Source organism: Lynx canadensis, chromosome B4, assembly GCF_007474595.2.
Source record: "Lynx canadensis isolate LIC74 chromosome B4, mLynCan4.pri.v2, whole genome shotgun sequence".
In the NCBI taxonomy this organism is placed as follows: domain Eukaryota; kingdom Metazoa; phylum Chordata; class Mammalia; order Carnivora; family Felidae; genus Lynx; species Lynx canadensis.
The window spans coordinates 63,812,342-63,831,582 of NC_044309.1; the positions used below are offsets into that span (position 1 = coordinate 63,812,342).

At 41.2% G+C, this 19,241-nt stretch overlaps 1 protein-coding gene across 3 annotated transcripts in view; it reads left to right on the plus strand.

Annotated features, from left to right (window-relative positions):
* Nucleotides 1-14,562: 14,562 nt before the first annotated feature.
* Nucleotides 14,563-19,241, plus strand: part of BICD1 (BICD cargo adaptor 1) — a 260,628-nt gene continuing 255,949 nt past the window's right edge. For all 3 annotated transcript variants that reach the window (XM_030322126.1, XM_030322124.1, XM_030322125.1), the window contains exon 1: nt 14,563-14,810. In XM_030322126.1, coding sequence (XP_030177986.1) covers nt 14,598-14,810 — 213 coding nt within the window. In that variant the 5' untranslated portion in view covers nt 14,563-14,597. The remainder of the gene's footprint in view (nt 14,811-19,241) is intronic.

A 19,241-nucleotide genomic window follows, 5' to 3' on the forward strand; every position in this document is an offset into this window, starting at 1 on the left:
CAGAAGTCCAATTATTCTTGGTAGTAAGATCAGACATAGATTTATTGCACAGAACACAGAGGGTTCTCATAAAAAGACATTAGGTAATGTCACAGCTAGTGACCTCGATAGCATCCTTGTGTAGACAAGATGACCACTTCTGCTGAGTTGAGTATTCCAACTTTTCTCATATGGCCTCATGACCCAACATCAAAACAAAGCAGGATGTGGGCCAAGCACCTCGTCCTGTACTGGTCTAGAGATTATAGAGTACCTATGAATGAGTAAGCTGATATCCTTTAGATAAACCTCCCTTTGATAAATGTTGTAGGGCATGAGATTGAGATTGTGTTTTCAACAAATACCTAGAACTGTCAGTTTCATGTGCACTAAGGACCGTTGAATTGGATAGAGTATTAAAACAATTATGAAATAGTCAATTATGCAGCTATTAGAGAAGATGCTTAGGAAATATTTTGCTAACATGAAAAATGTTCCATGCTACAATATTAAGTAAATAAAACTGGATATAAAACTGTATATAGCATATGATATCAACTATTTGAGAATATGTATGTAGCAAGACATGATTCTTCAGTTTTTCTTAATATAGAATCTTATTTTTCTGTTATTTACTGCAATAGAAGAACAAAAAGTACTTTCTGGATTGATGAGAATGTCTTAGAAAAAGGCAGCAGTTTTCAATTCCTAATTGCTTGGGTCACCATCAAACCAAAGGGAAAGAAGAAAACAGGTTTGTTTTGATTTGGTTTGGGAGGCAAGAATACTTGGGGGAAAGCATAAAGACAATGTGGGGGAAACAGATTGGGAGAGGATGGCAATGAGGAGGATTTCCAGAGGTGCCTTCAGAAACCTAAAAACTAATCCCTGGAGTTGCCCATGAAGAGAGGGAGTCCAGTGCTAGGAGATTTCTGTGCCCAGGAGAGAGCTGAGCCCTCATCTCCTATCGGATACACCTGCACTTGAATAGTAACATGCCCAACACTGTTGTCCCAGGGTCTGTGGCTGTTTCTTCTCACAGAGATGTAGGGAGGGACTTGATCCTTCCTGGACTTGCATTAAGCTGATAATTGCCAGACCACAAGACTGTGGGACCCCTCATTTATTACCCCAGAAAATAAAGAGCATTTTCTGTAACCATGCCTTAGGATACCAGTGCAGGGGGGAGAGTTGGGGGGGGGGGGGAGGTGAGCAGACACAAGGAGCTTCTGATGTAGAGAAAAGACACTGAACTAGGTAAGTCTGAGATCATTTTAATAGTGTGCACACACACACATACCGGAAAAAAACTATACCTTCTTCAGGGTCCTACTCTGCTTCCCCTATCTGCTCCTTAAATATGCGTGTTGCCCAGGATCGGTTCTCACTCTTCGTTCTTTTTATTCTAGATACACTTTCTGGGCTGTTGCAGCTTCCCACACAAATTCTGATACACACTAAATGTGAAGTCTCCAGTATCTTCTCCTTCAATTACAGTCTAATGACATCCAAACAGCTTCCACAGAGGAAACACATCTAGTTTCTCATCTATAAACTTTTAATCTGTGTTTTTGTCTTTGTTTCTCAATCCCTAAATCCTTGATAAATAGTGTTGGGTTGTAAAAAAGAGGGTCCTGGGAAGGAGAAGGAAATTAGCACTCAGAATCCTTGCAACCGTTTTATGAAGTAGGTGTAGCATTATTCCTATTTATAGACGAGGAAATTGAGGTTGCGGCAGGTAAGTCACTTGCACAAGATCAAACAGCTTGGAAGTAGAATGACTAAGGTTTAAACTTAGATCTATTTCCATAAGAAAAGAAGCCTGATGCTCATGCTGGGGAATCAAACTTCCTGTCCCAGGACCTGGGATACTGTGCTAACCAGGAAATAACCAGTTCTTCCTCCAGGACATGTTAGCATATGAGGTGTTTTGTAAGTCATCATTGCCTTTTAACTTGTTTTATTTAAGAATTCTGAATAAATGCAGTGACCTTCTAGCTTCATCTACTTTCTGATGTTACCTGGGACCTCAGTGTATTCTGCAAAAAGGTACATTACACTATGCACACCATAAAGAAGAAACATCCCTCCTGCTGTGTGTCTCCTTTACTCTCACACTACACTCCTGACCCCAGACATGTGGGTTTTCCACACATCAAGCAATTCTGGGACACCAGCTGGGTGTCCTACAATTTAACACAATTCTGATACTACCTACCCAGAGATAATGTCAGACCCCACAGGTTAAGGACTTAGTCTCACAAGACTACCCTATACCCCCTCCTTCAGACACCAATTGAAAGTTGAAGTTGGTACCTGTGCTTCTGGTGAACTGGCTATAATTCAGAAGTTCCCACACCCCAACACTTGGGTGTGATTAATTTGCTAGAGCAACTCACAGAACTCAGGAAAACAGTTTACTTACTAGATTACCAATCATAATAAAGAAGATAATAAAGGATACAGATAAATAGCTGGCTGAAGACATACATAGGGCAAAGTCCAGAAGAGACTTCTGTGGAGAAAGAGCTTCTGTCCCCACGGAGTTGACTTGTGCTACCATCCCAGCACATGGATGTGCTCACTGACCCCAAAGCTCTCAGAACTCCACCCTTTTGGGTTTTATGGAATATTTAAAATTTTATTTATTTATTTATTTATTTTTTGGAGAGAGAAAGAGAGAGAGCATGCAAGTGGGGAGAGAGAGAATCCCAAGCAGGCTCTACACTGTCAACACAGAGCCTAATGTGGGGCTCGAACTCATGAACTGTGAGTTCATGACCTGAGCTAAAACTAAGAGTTGGACACTTAACCAACTGAGCCAACAAAGAGCCCCTGGAGTCTTTATTATATAATTAAGCTTATATAATTAAGCATGAATGATTAAATCATTGGCCATTGGTGATTGATTCAACCTCCCGCTCACTCCTCTCCCTAGAGGTGGGGGGGTGGACTGAAAGTTCCAACCCTCTGTTCTTGGTTGATTTCTCCAGCAACCAGTCCCCATCCTTAGAGGCTTTCCAAAAGTCACCTCATTAATATAAACTCAGATGTGGTTGAAAGGAGCTTGTTATGAATAACAAGATACTCCTTTCACCTTTATGGATCTGGAGCTACCTCAGGAATTCGAGGAAAGATCAAATACTACAACAAAAAGTGTTCCCATTTCTCTTATCACTTAGGAAATTCCAAGGATTTTAAGAGCTCTGTGCCGGAAATGGAATGACCAAATATACGTTTCTTATTACAAATCACAATATCACATATACCTCCCAATTTCAAAATTTACAGCAAAGCAACAATAATGAAGACACTGGTACTGGCATAAGAATAGACAAATGGACAAATGGAATAGAATTGAGAGTTTAGAAATAAACCCACATGTCTATAGTCAACTGACTTTTGACAAAAGTGTTAAGACCATTCAATGGAGAAAGAATAGCCTTTTCAACAAATTGTGCTGGGATGACTGGATAGTCACATGTTCACATGTAACAGAGGAAATTAGGCCCTTACCTCACACAACATACAAAAATTAATGCCATATGGATTACAGGCTTAAATTTAAGAGCTAAAGCTATAATAACTATTAGAATAAAACAGGTCTAAATCTTCATGACCTTGGATTTGGCAGTGGATTTCAGCTATGACACCAAAAACACAAACAACAAAGGGAAAAATAGGTAAGTTGAACTTCATCAAATTAAGACCTTTTGTGCTTCAAAGGACACTATCAAGAAAGTGAAGAGGGGCACCTGTGTGGCTCAGTCAGGTAAGTGTCTGACTCTTGATTTTGGCTCAGGTCATGACTTCACCGTTTGTGAGATCAGTCAGGCCCAGCATCAGGGTCTGCACTAAGCATGGAGCCTGCTTAGGATTCTCTCTCTCTCTCTCTCTCTCTCTCTCTCTCTCTGCTCCTCTCCATTCATGCATTCTCTCTCTCAAAATAAATAAACTTAAAAAAAAAAGAAAGTGAAAAGACAGCCACATGATGGGAGAAAATCATTGCAAGTCATATAACTGATAAGGGAATTGTATCTAGAATATGCAAAAAACTCACACAATTCAATAATAAAATGACAACCCAGTCAAAAAAAATGTATAAAGAATCTGGAAAGGCATTTCTTCAAAGAAGATATACAAATGGCCAATAAACACGTGAAATTATGTTCAATATCATTAGCCATTAAGAAAATGCAAACAAAAATCACAAGATACCATTTCATATCCACTAGGATAGCTAGAATCAAGATGTCAGATAATAATAAATATTGATAAGGATGTAGAGAAATTGGATATTTCATACACTGTTGCTGAGGAGGTGAAATAGTTCAGCCACTTTGGAAATCGGTCTGGCAGCTTCCCAGAATGTTACACCTGGAGTTACCACATGACCTAGCATTTCTACTCCTAGGTATACCCTAAAGAAATGAAATATATGGCCATATAAAACCCTGTATGGGATGTTATAACAACATTAAATAATAGCCCAAAGGTGGAAATCAAATATCCAGGAACTGATGAATGGATTAAAAATATAGTATATCCATACAATGGAGTATTATTTAGCCGTAAAAAGGAAAGTAGTACTGATATATGCTACAACATGGACAAATCTCAAATACATGCTAAGTGAAAGAAGCCAGTCATAAAAGATAACATATAATATGATTCTATTTATATGAAGTGTCCAGAATAGGGAAATCTATAGAAACAGAAAGATTAGTAGTTGGGGCGGGGGGGAGCAAGGTACTTGGAGGATAGCTAAAGGGTATGGGGTGTATGTATGATGTATGTATGTATGTATTAGTTAGTTAAGTAAGCTCTACACCCACTGTGGGGCTTGAACTCATGACTCCGAGATGAAGAGTTCCATGCTCTACTGACTGAGCCAGTCAGGCACTCCACAGTGTTTCTTTCTGAGGTAACAAAATTTTTCTAAAACTGACTATAGTGATAGCTGCAGTTTTGTGAACATACTAAAAACCATTGAGTTGTATACTTTAAATGGGTGGATTCTAGAGTATGTGAAACATATCTCAACAAAACTGTTAAAGAAAAAGATTGACTAGAATAGGTGATTAAAATTTTTTTTAATTTTTATTTTAGAGAGAGAGAAAGAGAGAGTATGTGGGGGAGAGGGGCAAAGGGAGAGAGAGAGAGAATCTCAAGCAGACCCTACAATCAGCACAGGGCCTGATGTGGGGCTCGATCCCACGACCCTCAGATCATGACCTGAACTGAAATCAAGTTGGATGCTTAACCCACTGAGCCACCCAGGTGCCCCTAGAATAGATGATTTCTAATGTTGCTCTCAGGCTTAGGTGATCCTTGCAGTCAGGATGGAACAAGGGCTAAGCTGATTTTCTCAAGCTCTTTATTTTTTCTAACTTAAAAAAAGTCTACTTTACATGGGTGTTGAGTTTGAACAAAGCTGGTTATCTCACCAATCCTCTTGTTAAGATTTAAGAACTGGGCACTTAAAAAATTTTTTAAACAATTATTTACTTATTTTGAGAGAGAATGAGAGCATGTGTGCACACAAGTTGAGGAGGGACAGAGGGAGAGAGAGAGAGAGGAAGAGATAGAGAATCCCAAGCAGTCTCTGTGCTACAGTACAGAGCCTGATGTGGGGCTTGATCCAACAAACTGTGAGATCATGACCTGGGTGAAAGCAAGAGTCGCTAAGTTAACCAACTGAGCTACCCAGGTGCCCCAGGACCTAGGCATTTTCTATCCTGTTGTCCAGTCTACATGATTTTCATTATCAAAGTTATTTCATGGGGCAAAAAAACCCCACAAAGTTATTTCATGGGCCAGGATGGCTCCTGGAGCTCCAGTCATCTATTTGCATTCCAGCCAGCAAGAAAACAGAAGGGTAGAAGGGTATACCTTAATTAAGGACAATTGCAGAGTTGTATGCATCACTTCTTAAATCCAGTTAACTGGATCCTCGTTGTTGGCAAGTAACTGAATGTGCTCAAATAAATAGCCAGATTTGTTACATGACCATTCACACAGCATGACCATTCTTCTATGGAAGAAGAGAGATGTTGAGAGACACCCAGCAGTTGGCCATGTTCCACAATTTAACCCATCAGCTACCTTTCATCAATATCCCCAATTTGCTCGTCTCCTAGTCCTCTTACACACTCACTGACAAAACCCTAAGTCTGGATTGATACATCTACTCACCATCTCTACTCTTATACTTAATCCTCTGGAAAAAGCCATACAACTATATGGCTTTAAGTGTTTCTACAAATCCACGATATTTAACTATAGTTGGGCTCTTGACTCAGCTGGCTGACAAAAATTTACTTAAAACAATCTTTAGATTCTTTGATCCATAGCACCTTGTAAGACCTTGGATGTATTTATCACTTAGCTGCTAGCATGTAGTTTTAGTCACTAGAGTGGTCCTCAAAATAAGCTTTATAAAAGAGAGGAACTGGTATTCTGAAATAAGTAACTCAGAACATCGCCTTAGATCAAGAAAAGCAAGGCTGGTCAGTGGAAAAATTCTAAAGAAATAAGAACTGGCACTCAGAATTTTTAGTCTTCTTTTAAAGAAAGAATACATTATATTAGCTTGTGTCCTACAGTGTGCAAATTCTTTTGGTTGTTTTTCAACCAATACATACGGGAGATAGATTTAATAATGAAGAAAGAATTAAGAAGATGAGATTGCCCCTGAAATAGTCAAATGCTGGTGGCAAACATGGCAAAATCAGGAGTTTTAAAGAAAATATTAGAAAGTAAAGAAAAACAGATGGAGAAATGTAATCCCAATTAAAATTAAATCGAGCGCTTGGAGAAACCAGTGCCTTTCTGGTGAGAAGATGACAAGGATGTAAACTGTGGCTAAGGAACAACCCCAGAGAATCTGGTAGTCACTGATTTTGAAGATGTAAAACAGGAGAGAACAGCTATGTGGCTTTTCTTTTTCTTATTACAAAATACTCCAGCTTTTATTAATTAGCATCTTGCATCTTGAAAGAAAAGAGACAAAAGACAGATGAGATAGCAGAGTTGGGAGTGCTCCCTGAATAAGCATCCAAAAGAGAGCAGACAGGGCTCAGGAAGCCATGTGAACAGGGGGAGGCAACACCCTCTGGGAGTGGGTCTGGACCCAGGGGTGCTCCAGGATCTGAGCCAGAGGCAGCTGTGCAGAGGGCTGGTATCTGAGCAGCTTGGAGATGAAGTCCTGGCCTCAAAAGACATTGAGGGGGAAAACCCACTCTTATCCTGGGGAGCATTTGGAGGTCCCAGTGTGTGAGATGCTCTTGAAGGGCGGATTTCTCACCAGCAGTTCATAACAGAGCATTCCAATCCAGATCCACCTTCTCACTGTATACATACACTGTTTCTGGGGTGTTTCTGAGGGCGTGGAGTTGTGCTGCTCAGGCTGCTTCCTTCCACATCTTAAACTTCTCTTCATGCTTCAATCTCCTACATTTTGGTTTCTACCCTCTCTGTCATGCACAAACTGCTTTTGTCAAGAGTACCCACTTCCATGTTGCTAACTATGGTGACATTTTTGTGTCCTCATTACTTGACCTTGACTCTCAGCAGCATTGACTTGGTCCTTATTCCTTCACTTTTCTTCTTCTTTAATTTTTAAAAATTTATTTATTTTTGAAGCACAGAGCACAGGCTGAGGAGGGCAGAGAGAGAGGGAGACAGGATCCGAAGCAGCCTCTGCACTGACAGAAGACAGCCCTATGCGGGACTTGAACTCACAAGCCAGCTGTGAGATCATGACCTGAACCCAAGTCAGATGCTTAGCCAACTAAGCCGCCTAGGCATCCCTCCTTCACTCTTCAATGTTTTGTTTTGTTTCCTTCAGATATTTCTCTCCTGATTTTCCTCCTACCACACTTACTGGTCTCTTTTAGTTTTCTTTTTTCTTTCTTTGTATTTTTTCAGTTTTATTTAAATTCCAGCTAGTCAACATATAGTGTAATATTAGCTTCAGGTGTACAATATAGTGATTCAACAATTCCATGCATTACTTGGGGCTCATCACAAGTGCATTCTTTAATCCCCAGCACCTATTTCACCCATCCCTCCACCCACCTCCCTTCTGGTAACCATCAGTTTGTTCTCTACAGTTTCCTCTCAGCTTTCTTTGTTGGCTTTTCCTCTTCAATTCAACCTTTATTAAGGGTATTACAGGGCTAGGTCCTGGACCCCTTCTCTTCTCTATTGGTGCCCTTTCCCTAGATGGTACCATCCATTTCCTTCACTTGAAATACAGTAAAACCATGGTTTGCAAGCATAATTCATTCTGGAAACATGCTTGTGATCCAAAGCACTTGTATGTAAAAGCGAACTTCAAGAACCATTGGCAAAGTCGTGATCATGTGACATTCGGCATCATGTACTAGTTGTACTGCAAGACATCATCATTTGTCAAGTTAAAATTTATTAAAAATGTTATCTCACAGAACAAGTTACTTGCAATCCAAGGTTTTACTCTACCATATAATCCTGGGGCTCCCGGCTGGCTCAGTCATCAGAGCATGAGACTCTTGATCTCTTGGTCATGAGTTCAAACCCTCTATTGTATGTAGAGTTTACTTTAAAAAAAATGCTGTCTAATGCTAATTTCCAGAGGAGAATTGTTATACCTCCCAAGAAGTTTTCTTAACCTTGGTCTTGCATCCAATTTTCGACTTAACATTTCTATTCAAATGTCTCCAAATGTCTTACACTTAATATGTCCAAAATAGAACTCTTAATCTCCTGAAATTTCCTCCCAGCCTTTCCCATCCAACTAATGGCAAACCATCTTCCAATTGCCCAAGTCAGAAAATTAGAATTTGTTAATGATTCTTTTTTTTCTTCCTATCCCACATCTAATCCCAAACAAGTCTTAAGACTTCTATCTTCCCCTTCCCCCAATATTATGAATCCATCTACTTCCCCTACTGCTACCACCTCAGTCAAGGTCATCATCTTCTTTCTCCTAGACAATCACAACAGCTTCTTAACTAGTGACCCTACTTTTTTTTTTTAATGTTTGTTTAGATACAGAGAGAGAGAAAGAGAGAGAGAGAGGGAGAATGAGCAGGGGAGATGCAGAGAGAGAGGGAGAGAGTCCCAAACAGGCTCTGTGCTGTCAGTGTGGAGCCTGATGTGGGGCTTGATCTCATGAACTGTGAGATCATGACCTGAGCTGAAATCAAGAGTTGGATGCTTAACTGAATGAGCCACCCAGGCACCCCATACTTTTTTTAAAAAAAGTAAACTGTACTCCCAACGTGTGGTTAGAACTCGTGACCTGGAGATCAAGAGTTGCAAGCTCCACCGATTGAGTCAGCCAGGAACCCCCCTATTTCTGTTTTTTGATACCACCAATCTTTTGCATCAGTAGTTTTTTTTTTCCTTCATGCCCTGCGTGGCGCCCAACATGGGGCTTGAACTCACAATCCGAGTTTAAGACCTGAGTTGAGCTCAAAAACCGGACGCTTAACAGACTGAGCCACTCAGGTGCCCCAGTAATGATGTTCTTAAAGTACAAATCAAATCATTTCATTTTGTGACTAAATAATCAAGTCTCCTACTGCACTGAGAATAAAACCCAAATTCCTTTTTCTTCTTTTTCTTTCTTTCTTTAGGTTGTTGGGTAAAGGAATGTTCCTGAACAGGTTCAGAATCACTAATAAATTCTAGGGCTATCAAAAACCAAGAGAAGGGACATATTTTGGCAGAAAGAAGCAGACTAAGAAATTTTGTTCAAATCTTGAAGAGCTGGGTGCAAGTCCAGCCTTAGGCAAAAATGTGAATTAGATGATATTTGTCTTCAGTGTTCCCATCCTCCACTTCTTCAGCCATTCAGTTCTTTCCTTGGGGGCATTTCTTCATCAGAATCAGAAAAAAATACAAAGCAAATATAAGTGTACATTTAAGTTCAATAACTTTTTGCATTTTAAACTTATTTCTAATTATGAGATGATAGACTTCTTTGTTTATTACCAAAGGAGTCTCAGACATCATTTTCAGGGGGATTAGAAAGAACAGAGGATTTAAAAAGTCCTTTCTGGCAGCCTTAAAAATCCCCAGCTCCGACCAGCTCTTCTGACTCTAAGGCTAATCCAGTTAGTAGGGTTATTTAAACATTTTTCAAAAGCATGCTGAGAAATGAAACAGAAATATCTTTTCTTGTTCTTGTGTGGTATGAAACTCATTTGCCTTGGAAAGTTTTTTACTCTGCGAATGCTTGCAGTTTGAAAGACCATAATTTTTTTTTCTTTTTTAAAAATTGGGATGTGGGGCACCTGGGTGGCTCAGTCCGTTGAGCATCTGATTTCAGCTCAGGTCATGATCTCACAGTTCATGGGTTTAAGCCCCACATCGGGCTCTGTGCTGACAGCTAGGAGCTTCAAATTCTGTGTCTCCTTCTCTCCCTGCTCCTCCCACCCGCCCCGCACCCAGTCTCTCTCAAAAATAAATAAACATTAAAAAATTTTAAAAAATTGGGATGTAATTGATATATATAACATTATATTACTTTCAGGTGTACAACATCCAAATTATTCTAACCTGCAAGGCAGGCATGATCCCTGAGTGTCCCCCCAGCATTGCTAATCTTTATATTGTAGTCTTAGGCCATCTACTCTTGGCTTATTAAGCCTCAGCTTCTGATTTTCTTTTTTTTTTTTTTTTTGCACTCACCAAGTTCTTTTCTGCCTTAGACTTTTAGACATGCCTGTTCCCTCTTCCTGGAAAGTTCTTCCTTCACATTTAGCATATCCAATTCCTTCAGGTACCTTAAATATTAAGGTGTATATCACTTTTGTAGAGAGATTTCCACTGATCGTCCTGTTTCTGTTTTCTACCTCATTTTTATCCTTGTTTTTTCCCCCCAAACTTAAAAACACACACATTTATGCTGCTTATTAGGTGTCAGTTATTGTTCTGTTCACAACAATCTCATTATTGTCCCCTCTTTAAGGATGAGGCAACTGAAGCATACACAACTAGTAAGTGGCAAAGTTGGATTTGACCAAGATGACCAGCTTCTGCTCTTAGCTGCTCTACTGTATCCTGCTTATCAATGTCAAAATTTGGAATTTTTGTATTAATTTATCTTTTTGTTGTTGTCTGGTTTTGGTCTGTTTTGTTGTGTTTGTTTGTTTATTCCTCCCAGAACATAAGCTCCATGAGGTCAGGGACTGTTGACCCCTGACATCTTATTGGTCATAGATTTCACAATGCCAACTATTGTTCCTAGGACATAATGGGTACTTAATAAATATCTGCTTAAGGAATGAATGAATGAATGAGAGTAAGAGAAAGCAATATTTATGTAAAGTTGGTAAAGGTTGGTTTGAGGTACTAAGTCACAAAATATAAATTTTCCTGGATATTTGTAAGTAAGAAAATTCCCTAATTAATCAGAGTAATTGGAGTTCCCCACTAGGATAAAGAAATATGAGGGTGGGGCGCCTGGGTGGCGCAGTCGGTTAAGCGTCCGACTTCAGCCAGGTCACGATCTCGCGGTCGTGAGTTCGAGCCCCGCGTCAGGCTCTGGGCTGATGGCTCGGAGCCTGGAGCCTGTTTCCGATTCTGTGTCCCTCTCACTCTGCCCCTCCCCCGTTCATGCTCTGTCTCTCTCTGTCCCAAAAATAAATAAACATTGAAAAAAAAAAATTAAAAAAAAAAAAAAAAAAAAAGAAAAATGAGGGAGCCCTAGTTCCAGGAACAGTTTAAGGAATTCTTTCCTAGATACTTGTCAGTGTTATATCTATCTATATCTATATCTATCTATATCTATATCTATATATACATGATATGTATGGCAATATACGAAGAAAGAGAAAGGTAACTGTGCAGTACTGGAAGAGTATGGTGGGTAAGGGAATAAGTTGACTTTCTTCAAGGTAAATGCCAACATGTACAGGATCAAAGTTGTAATAAGCAAAATCTTAGTGTTAAAATAGTGTAATATCTCAATGAAGTCAGACTGAATACATTAACAAAAGTGGATCAATCAGCAAAATGCGGCAGGACAGAGCATAGGGAATGGGTGGCAATGGAAACTTGGAAGAAGGAAGATCACAGAGGCAAACTCCATTCTTAGTTCTACCCAAAGGAAAGGGAATCATAGGCAATCTACTCCAAGTGTTATGATTCCTTTGGAAGGGCTGCTTATACTTTGCTGAGTGAGGAAAGGCCAAGGGCATCCTGGGAAGGAGGCAGTTTAGCTCCCTGCAATTACAGCTTTCATCTCTTGTCTCTCAGCACTTCATGATCGATTGTTCATCATTGTGATAGGGGATGGGCACTACAGGAGCACATGGGAGGGTCTTCTCAATTGTGGTGTGACCTCAAGGTAGTATAAGTGGAATGATGTGGTCTTGATCACCCCCACATCTCTGCCAGCTTGCCATTCATGGTTGGTTGCATGTTTCCAGTGTTTTCTCCTTTATTTATTTATTTTTTATTTATTTATTTATTTATAGATTAGTTTATCACAAGAGAATATTCTGTTGTCATTGTCAGCATCTGGAAGGAATCTTTTCTGTGTTTTCCGAGGTAGAGAAGATCACATCCAGGCTATTAGTCAAGGCTTTGTAAGACATTGTTGTTTGTTTGTTCTTCCTCCCACACCATCAGCAACTACCTTTTTTTGTTTACCAGGTGCAAAATGAAGGGGAGAGTGGAGTCCTGCTTTCTAAAACGGGAGCTAGCCAGTGTGTGTGTGTGTGTGTGTGTGTGTGTGTGTGTGTCTGTGTGTGTGTGTTGAACACCTCCTGGCCACTGAGAAGCAGCTCTCTAATAAGTGCAACCCAATAGAATAGAGGGAAGGAACTGGTTAGACTTTTGGTCTATGGATCCCACAGCTTCCCTTACATTTCCGCAGAAATCGCTCCTTTTCTGCTCCTATCCCTCCCTTTTCTGTAGGTTCTGTATGCTCATCTCTTCTCTGCTTTTGGTCTTTCACTCTGACTTTGCCTTCACCTCTTTTTGTGACTCTTCATCATCACTCTTCATATTGCTCAAAGTGCTCATTTTAAGAGCATATGATATTTAGTTGCTGGATTTGTATTGCTAATGAATGGTGAGGCCAACATAATGATCCAGGTTAGGGCTCTGGAGTTAAGATTAAATTTTGGCTTCACCACTTAAGAGCTGCCTGATTTGGACAAATCCCTCAACTTCCCTAGGCCTTTCTTTTGCCACTTGTAAGTTGGGGATAAGGGTTGCTACCCTCCAAGAATTGTCATTAGGACTGGAGAGAATGAACATACTATACTCAGAAGAATGCCTGTCACATGGGCTCAAGAACTGTTAGCTGTTACTATTTTAAAAATGTTTATTGTAGGGTATATCAGTGGTACCGTATAGAGGGAAATTTCATGCAGTTTTGCTTTATTGAAGAATCAGTAGAGTCATGAAATAATAGTACCCAGAGGCTTACTGGGTGCCTGCATTACAGATCTCTTTTTCGGAACAGATGCCGATCTTGAGGCAAACTGGGCACAGGACCCCTGTGCGAGGGCAAGCAATCTTTAGCGAAGACTCTCTGCAGGGGTAATAAGGCTATTCGGTGACAGAGTGAGGTGAACCAGCCAAGCTGGAGACGGAAGGGAGGGAAGTCGGAGGGGTGGTGGGGAAGCGGGCGCCTGGGGGCGCGTCTGGCAGGCACTGGAACCCAGCGCTGGTTTGGGTGCCGGAGGCTGCGAGCCCAGGGGGCGAGAAGGATGCGCGGGCCCCGAGCGCGTTAGTTACTGTTTGCTTTTCTTTGGGGAAGGCGCCGAAGGTCTTAGAGCAGGTCCCTGAGCTTGCGCTCACATCGCAGCGGCAGAGCAGGGGCGTCCCCGCCACCCTCGGGGGCTGCGCGTCCGCTGGGCAAAGCCGTACGAGGAACTCCCGCCCGCAGCGAGCCGAGCAGGGAGGAGGCTCCCCCCGCGCGTCCCGCCGCCTTCGCCTTGGCCTCTGGCCCGCGCTCCCCCCGCCCGTGCAGCCGGCGGCGGCAGCGGCGGTGGCCCCCGCGCCCGGCGGGAGGCGCCTCGGGATGTTTCCGTCGGTTCCTTCCCTCCCCCCCGCTGACTCCATCCGCCTCCCCGCCCCTGCTCGGAGCCGGGGCCAGGCGCGAAGGGAGGGAGCGGGCCCGAGACTGCATCATTCCGCACCGGCTGCAGCACAGCCAGAGGGAGCAGGTGGAGCGAGCGAGCGAGACGCGAGCCGGAGCGCGCCAGGCCCCGGGGAGACTGCAGTGACGCTGCCCCGGAGACATGGCGGCCGGGCGCCTCTGAATAAGCAGATCCGGAGCCCCTCGTCGTCCGCGGCCGCCGCAGCCCAGGCCATGCCGCACGGCTGCTGAGCGCACGCAGGGGCCGGCCCAGAGGACACATGCGGCAGCGGCTGCCGCCTCGCCCCTGATCCTCTCCCTGCGTTCTCCATGTTGCATTCCTCCTCAGTTTCTCGGGCTGTGTAGCCGCTGCCGCCGGAGCAGCAGTCAGGGCATCGCTCCGCTCCGCACGTTCACCCAGCCACACTTTTCCATTTTTACCCTTCCCTCCCCCCGCCTTCACCCTTCCCCCCCCGCCTGCCTCCCATCCATCACCCCACCCCGACACCCCCTCCTGCCTCCATCCGCCGGGGCTATGGCCGCAGAAGAGGTATTGCAGACTGTGGACCATTACAAGACTGAGATAGAGAGGCTGACCAAGGAGCTCACGGAGACGACCCACGAGAAGATCCAGGCTGCCGAGTACGGGCTGGTGGTCCTGGAAGAGAAGCTGACCCTCAAACAGCAGTATGACGAGCTGGAGGCAGAGTACGACAGCCTCAAGCAAGAGCTGGAGCAGCTGAAAGAGGTGAGTTGCCTGTCACCTCATCCCTGCTCGGCCCCCGTCCCCCACCCCAACGCCCACTCATCATGTACACAGAAGTCGGGAAGGATGCGGCTGGAAGGAATGTTTCTTCATCTTAGGGTCCTTTGTTGATAAGAGAGGATTGAAAGTCCATTGTTCCCCCCCCCCCCCCCCCGAGAGAAAAATTGCCCAGGAAATGAATGTATAAGCTGGAATTCGAGAGGCAGTGGCCCTTCAGGCTGTGGGGGAGGGACATTCAGAAGTCTTCAAGTCTTAGCACTCTGAGGCGACCTTCTGCTGGGTTGGAATGTGTAAATCCAACTTCTCAAAACTGCTGTTATTTCAAACCTGGGTTCCAGCGACAATCCCATAATCCACAAAGGCGATGAGTAGGTTTGTGCTGAGGGACCCACAATTTAAGGATGTAGGATCTATGCTACCTCAGCCTTCTGAACGTAACCACTCCTTGATGCAAGAGGGGACTGTTATTAGAAGAACTCCCCGCCAATCCCATTTGACAAAGTCTGGGCAATCTTCATTCTCCTTGACTTTAGTTATTCTTGTCATGGGCTGCCTGAGAAAAACAACTCCGCTGGATGATCCCACTGCCTTGATTTCACTTCTGAGTGAGGCAGAGCCATGCCCAAGTCCTGTAAGGTCACCCTGACCAGGGAGGATTTAAACTCCCTTACAAATGGTCTGAATGGTAGGTAGCAAATACATGGGTGGCTGTCCATGTCAAATGAGCCTCTTCTGTCTGAAGGGACTGTGTTTATAAAATGCGTAACACTTGTCCTTTGTAGTCTTTTCGTATTTGGCTTTTTTAAAAGACTGGCTAATGTTTTGGAAGAAAATAATGGATATGCTTTGATGTCCTGTCAAGCACTCATAAGCATATACATACTGTTGAAGGAACTCAGTCTATTTTACCCGATTCCTGAAGCACTATGGGTAGCAACTCACTGGTTATAAATTTAAATGTACCCACTGCTTTTCAATGTGGCAAGTCTTTATTTTTAGGTGCATTCTGGCATTTAAAGTGTTATTTCTAAATTTAGTATGTATTATTGAAGATGTTTTCTTATCATGTACTCACTTTTTCAGAAGGCATCTGTTTTATGTTGTTACAGTTAAAAAACATGGTTTATGACCTGTCTAATGAACTTGCCTTCTACTTAGTACGTAATATGGCCAACACTTATACTTTCAGGTATGTCTAATTTTTATTCTGATGCCTAAAAGCCAACTAATAAACATACAGTGAACACCCCAACTAGACACCTGATCTTTGTGTATCAGGCTGTTAATTTTGAGTTCATGTTTTTCTTACCATGGACTGGACATGTCTGTTCTTAACAACAGCTGGGCTTACTGGTATTGTCCAACTTAGATTAGGTCTGATGTGTTTAAATTCAGCAATGCTAAACCTTGTGAAGTCAGGAAACAGGATAGTGATTGTAATTCTCAGAGATGTTTTGATGTTTACACCCATCAACACTGCTTTGCCAAGACGAGGAAGTGCAAACCAGGCAGTGGTAAGCTATCACCTCCTTGATAAAGGAGGTAGACTTCATTTAATGAAGTATTACTGTTAACTGAGCTTCCTGCTTGATTTAAACAACGTTTCTAGGGATATTTCTGTGTCATTTGCACTTAGCCTGCATAGTAAACCATAATGCAATTGTCTTTGCCTTTACTAGACCATGAGCTCTTAAGGCAAGGAATCTGTCTTAATTTACTTTGCATCTAAAGCCTTTAACAAAGCCTAGCACATAGTAAGTGTGTAATAAATATTTTATGGAAAAAAATTTATACTGGAAGAAGGTACACCTTTATCAAACATTCACTAGTCAGTATTGGTTAGTGTCAGAGAAAGACTAAGAAAATTAGGAGGTATGGGAACTGTTATTGAAACACTATATTACTATCATCAACAATAATGGGGAAAATGAGAAAAAACATTTTGTGAGCATGGTATAACAGTGGTTTCTTAATAAAGAATGATACATAGTAGTTATAAATTTTTTTCTTTAAAATCTAAGGCGTATTTTGTTCTATATAGCAGGAGGTTAATAAAAAATTTATCGTGATTATTTTTACCAAATTATACTCATGTACATATGTATTTTAAGTTGCACTTAGCATAAATTAATTCAGTGTTTTGATTCCTAATGAACTGTCTTAAGCAATTACATACAATTTATTTGAGAGTAATAAAAATAATCATTATATTTGATTGATAGACTAACCTGGTATTTTTATCCTTTAAACATAATGTACACTTTAGTTGGGAATATTATTAAATGAGCTAAATCTGTCTCAATAATATTTCCTGTTTGAAAAGTAAATCCAGAAGAATTGTGCAAACAAAGATATCCCAATGATGATATCATATAGAAGCCATTTTTGAAAGACATGTTTTATGAGTGCTCTGATTTTTAAAAGGGAAGTTTTGTTCATTTTCAGGTGCATATAGGTGCATTTCAGGTGCAATGTTACATTTTATCTGTAAAGCCAAGTATAAAAATCTTTGGTTTATTTCTAGGCTCTTTCAACAACTATGATTCATTTAAAAATAATTGGTCCAGTTTATGGGAATATCAACAGAGAAAGACTGTACTGTTTTTCGAAGTTGAACATTAGTAATTTGTAGGGTAGCAATATGGCTCAGGCTTTACAGGTCATTTTGTTTTCAAGAGTCAGCACCCAACAATGTTGCTGCCCTCCTTCCCAGGCTGATTACCGCTGTGACAATAATGGAAATGAGCAGCATTGCCTGAAGATGTTCAAAATCAAGACAATGAATTCCTGAATGTTTTTCTAGTTATTTCTTCCCTTAGTCTAGATTGCTTTTTGACCTGGCCTGACATCATTTAGAGCTCTGCCCTGTGCCTACATCACTGTCTACATGACCCAAAAGAACACACTTAAAAAGAAAAGTACTAAGGATATGAAAAAAACAATGACTTCTGACATCGTCATAATGTTCTCGTTTTAATTATCTTTGGGGAGCTGGACAAAACCATATACCCGTTAGAATACGTGACCATCATTTTATGATTTCACAAGTAATGCTTGCTTCTCAGTGACCTGAGGGGCACCCATGCCCAGTTATGTCCAGATCCTGCTGATTGTATGTTTGGGATGTGTATAAATCAGCACTGTGAGTGTCATTCAGGCCAAAATAGTGTTTGAAGAAGAGTCATAGTTCTAAAATAATTTTAAAACTAAAAATATACATACATTTAAAAAAACCCCTAGAATTTAAGTTTGTTTATTTGTTTTTTGTTTTGTTTTGTTTCTTACTCAAAAAAATATTTGAAATTTAGAAAGTAGTAAAGTTGAGAAAGATCTCCTCAGAAAGGAATGATTCAGCATTCCTGATGGCATTTTAGAAAACATCCATGTGACATCTTTAGAAAAGTTTTGCAGCTAGGTTACAGTAGACTATGTACTAAGAATCTCCAACTCCCTTTTTTTGCTCATGTTCTCAACCCTGACACCAAGGATAGACCCCACTTGCTGAAGAAGCACTTTGTGGGCAATGGGCAGCTTTTCTTCCTGGCACCGATTTTATGATTTTTCAGGGCTATGGTTAAATCATTCAAGGAGTAAACATTGAACTCACACACTTTTTAGAGACTGTCACATTAGGGACCTGAGGAAACCCATTAAATTACTTTGATTCATCTTTAAACAGAAAGTTTTTTCTTCATATGCTTGTTGTATATTCTAAATCATGAAATCATACTGTGGTGGGAATCCCCAGATTTCACTTCCCATCTATAAATAAACATAGAGAATGTTACTAATTCTTTTACCTAAGCTTATATTTTCTTGCTCACTGTTTTTTCAAAAAAGAAATATTTATTTTTATTATCAAATTAATTAAAACATCTAAAATATATCAATGTAGGGTGCCTAGGTGGCTCAGTTGGTTGAGCATCTGACTTCTGATTTTGGCTCGTGATTCCAGGGTTGTGGGATCAAGCCCCGTGTTGTGTGCCAAGTGTAGAGACTGCTTGGGATTCTGTCTCCCTCCCGTTGCCCCTCTGCCCCTCTCCCCCACTCACGTGCTCTCTTTCTCGCTCTCTCTCTCCAAAAAAAAAAAAAAAAAAGAATGATACTTTAAAAAAGTATATGCACATACATTTTTGGAAAGTATTTACAAACAACCTCAACAAACAACACCACTTTCAATCATATTTCTTCCTTTCTTTTTTTTTGACCTAATTGCTCTAACTTGCACCCTTCTTTTTATTTCAGCTCAAAATTTCATCTCTGGCAAAGTTATTTCTCAGATATCATTTAGCAAGTTTTTGTATCTTTAATCACACTCATTATGCTTGTATGAACATGTATGGTAACCATGGTTGGGCAATTTTTTTGGATTTGCATGCTTGTGAATATTCTACTATATCATTCCCTTAAATA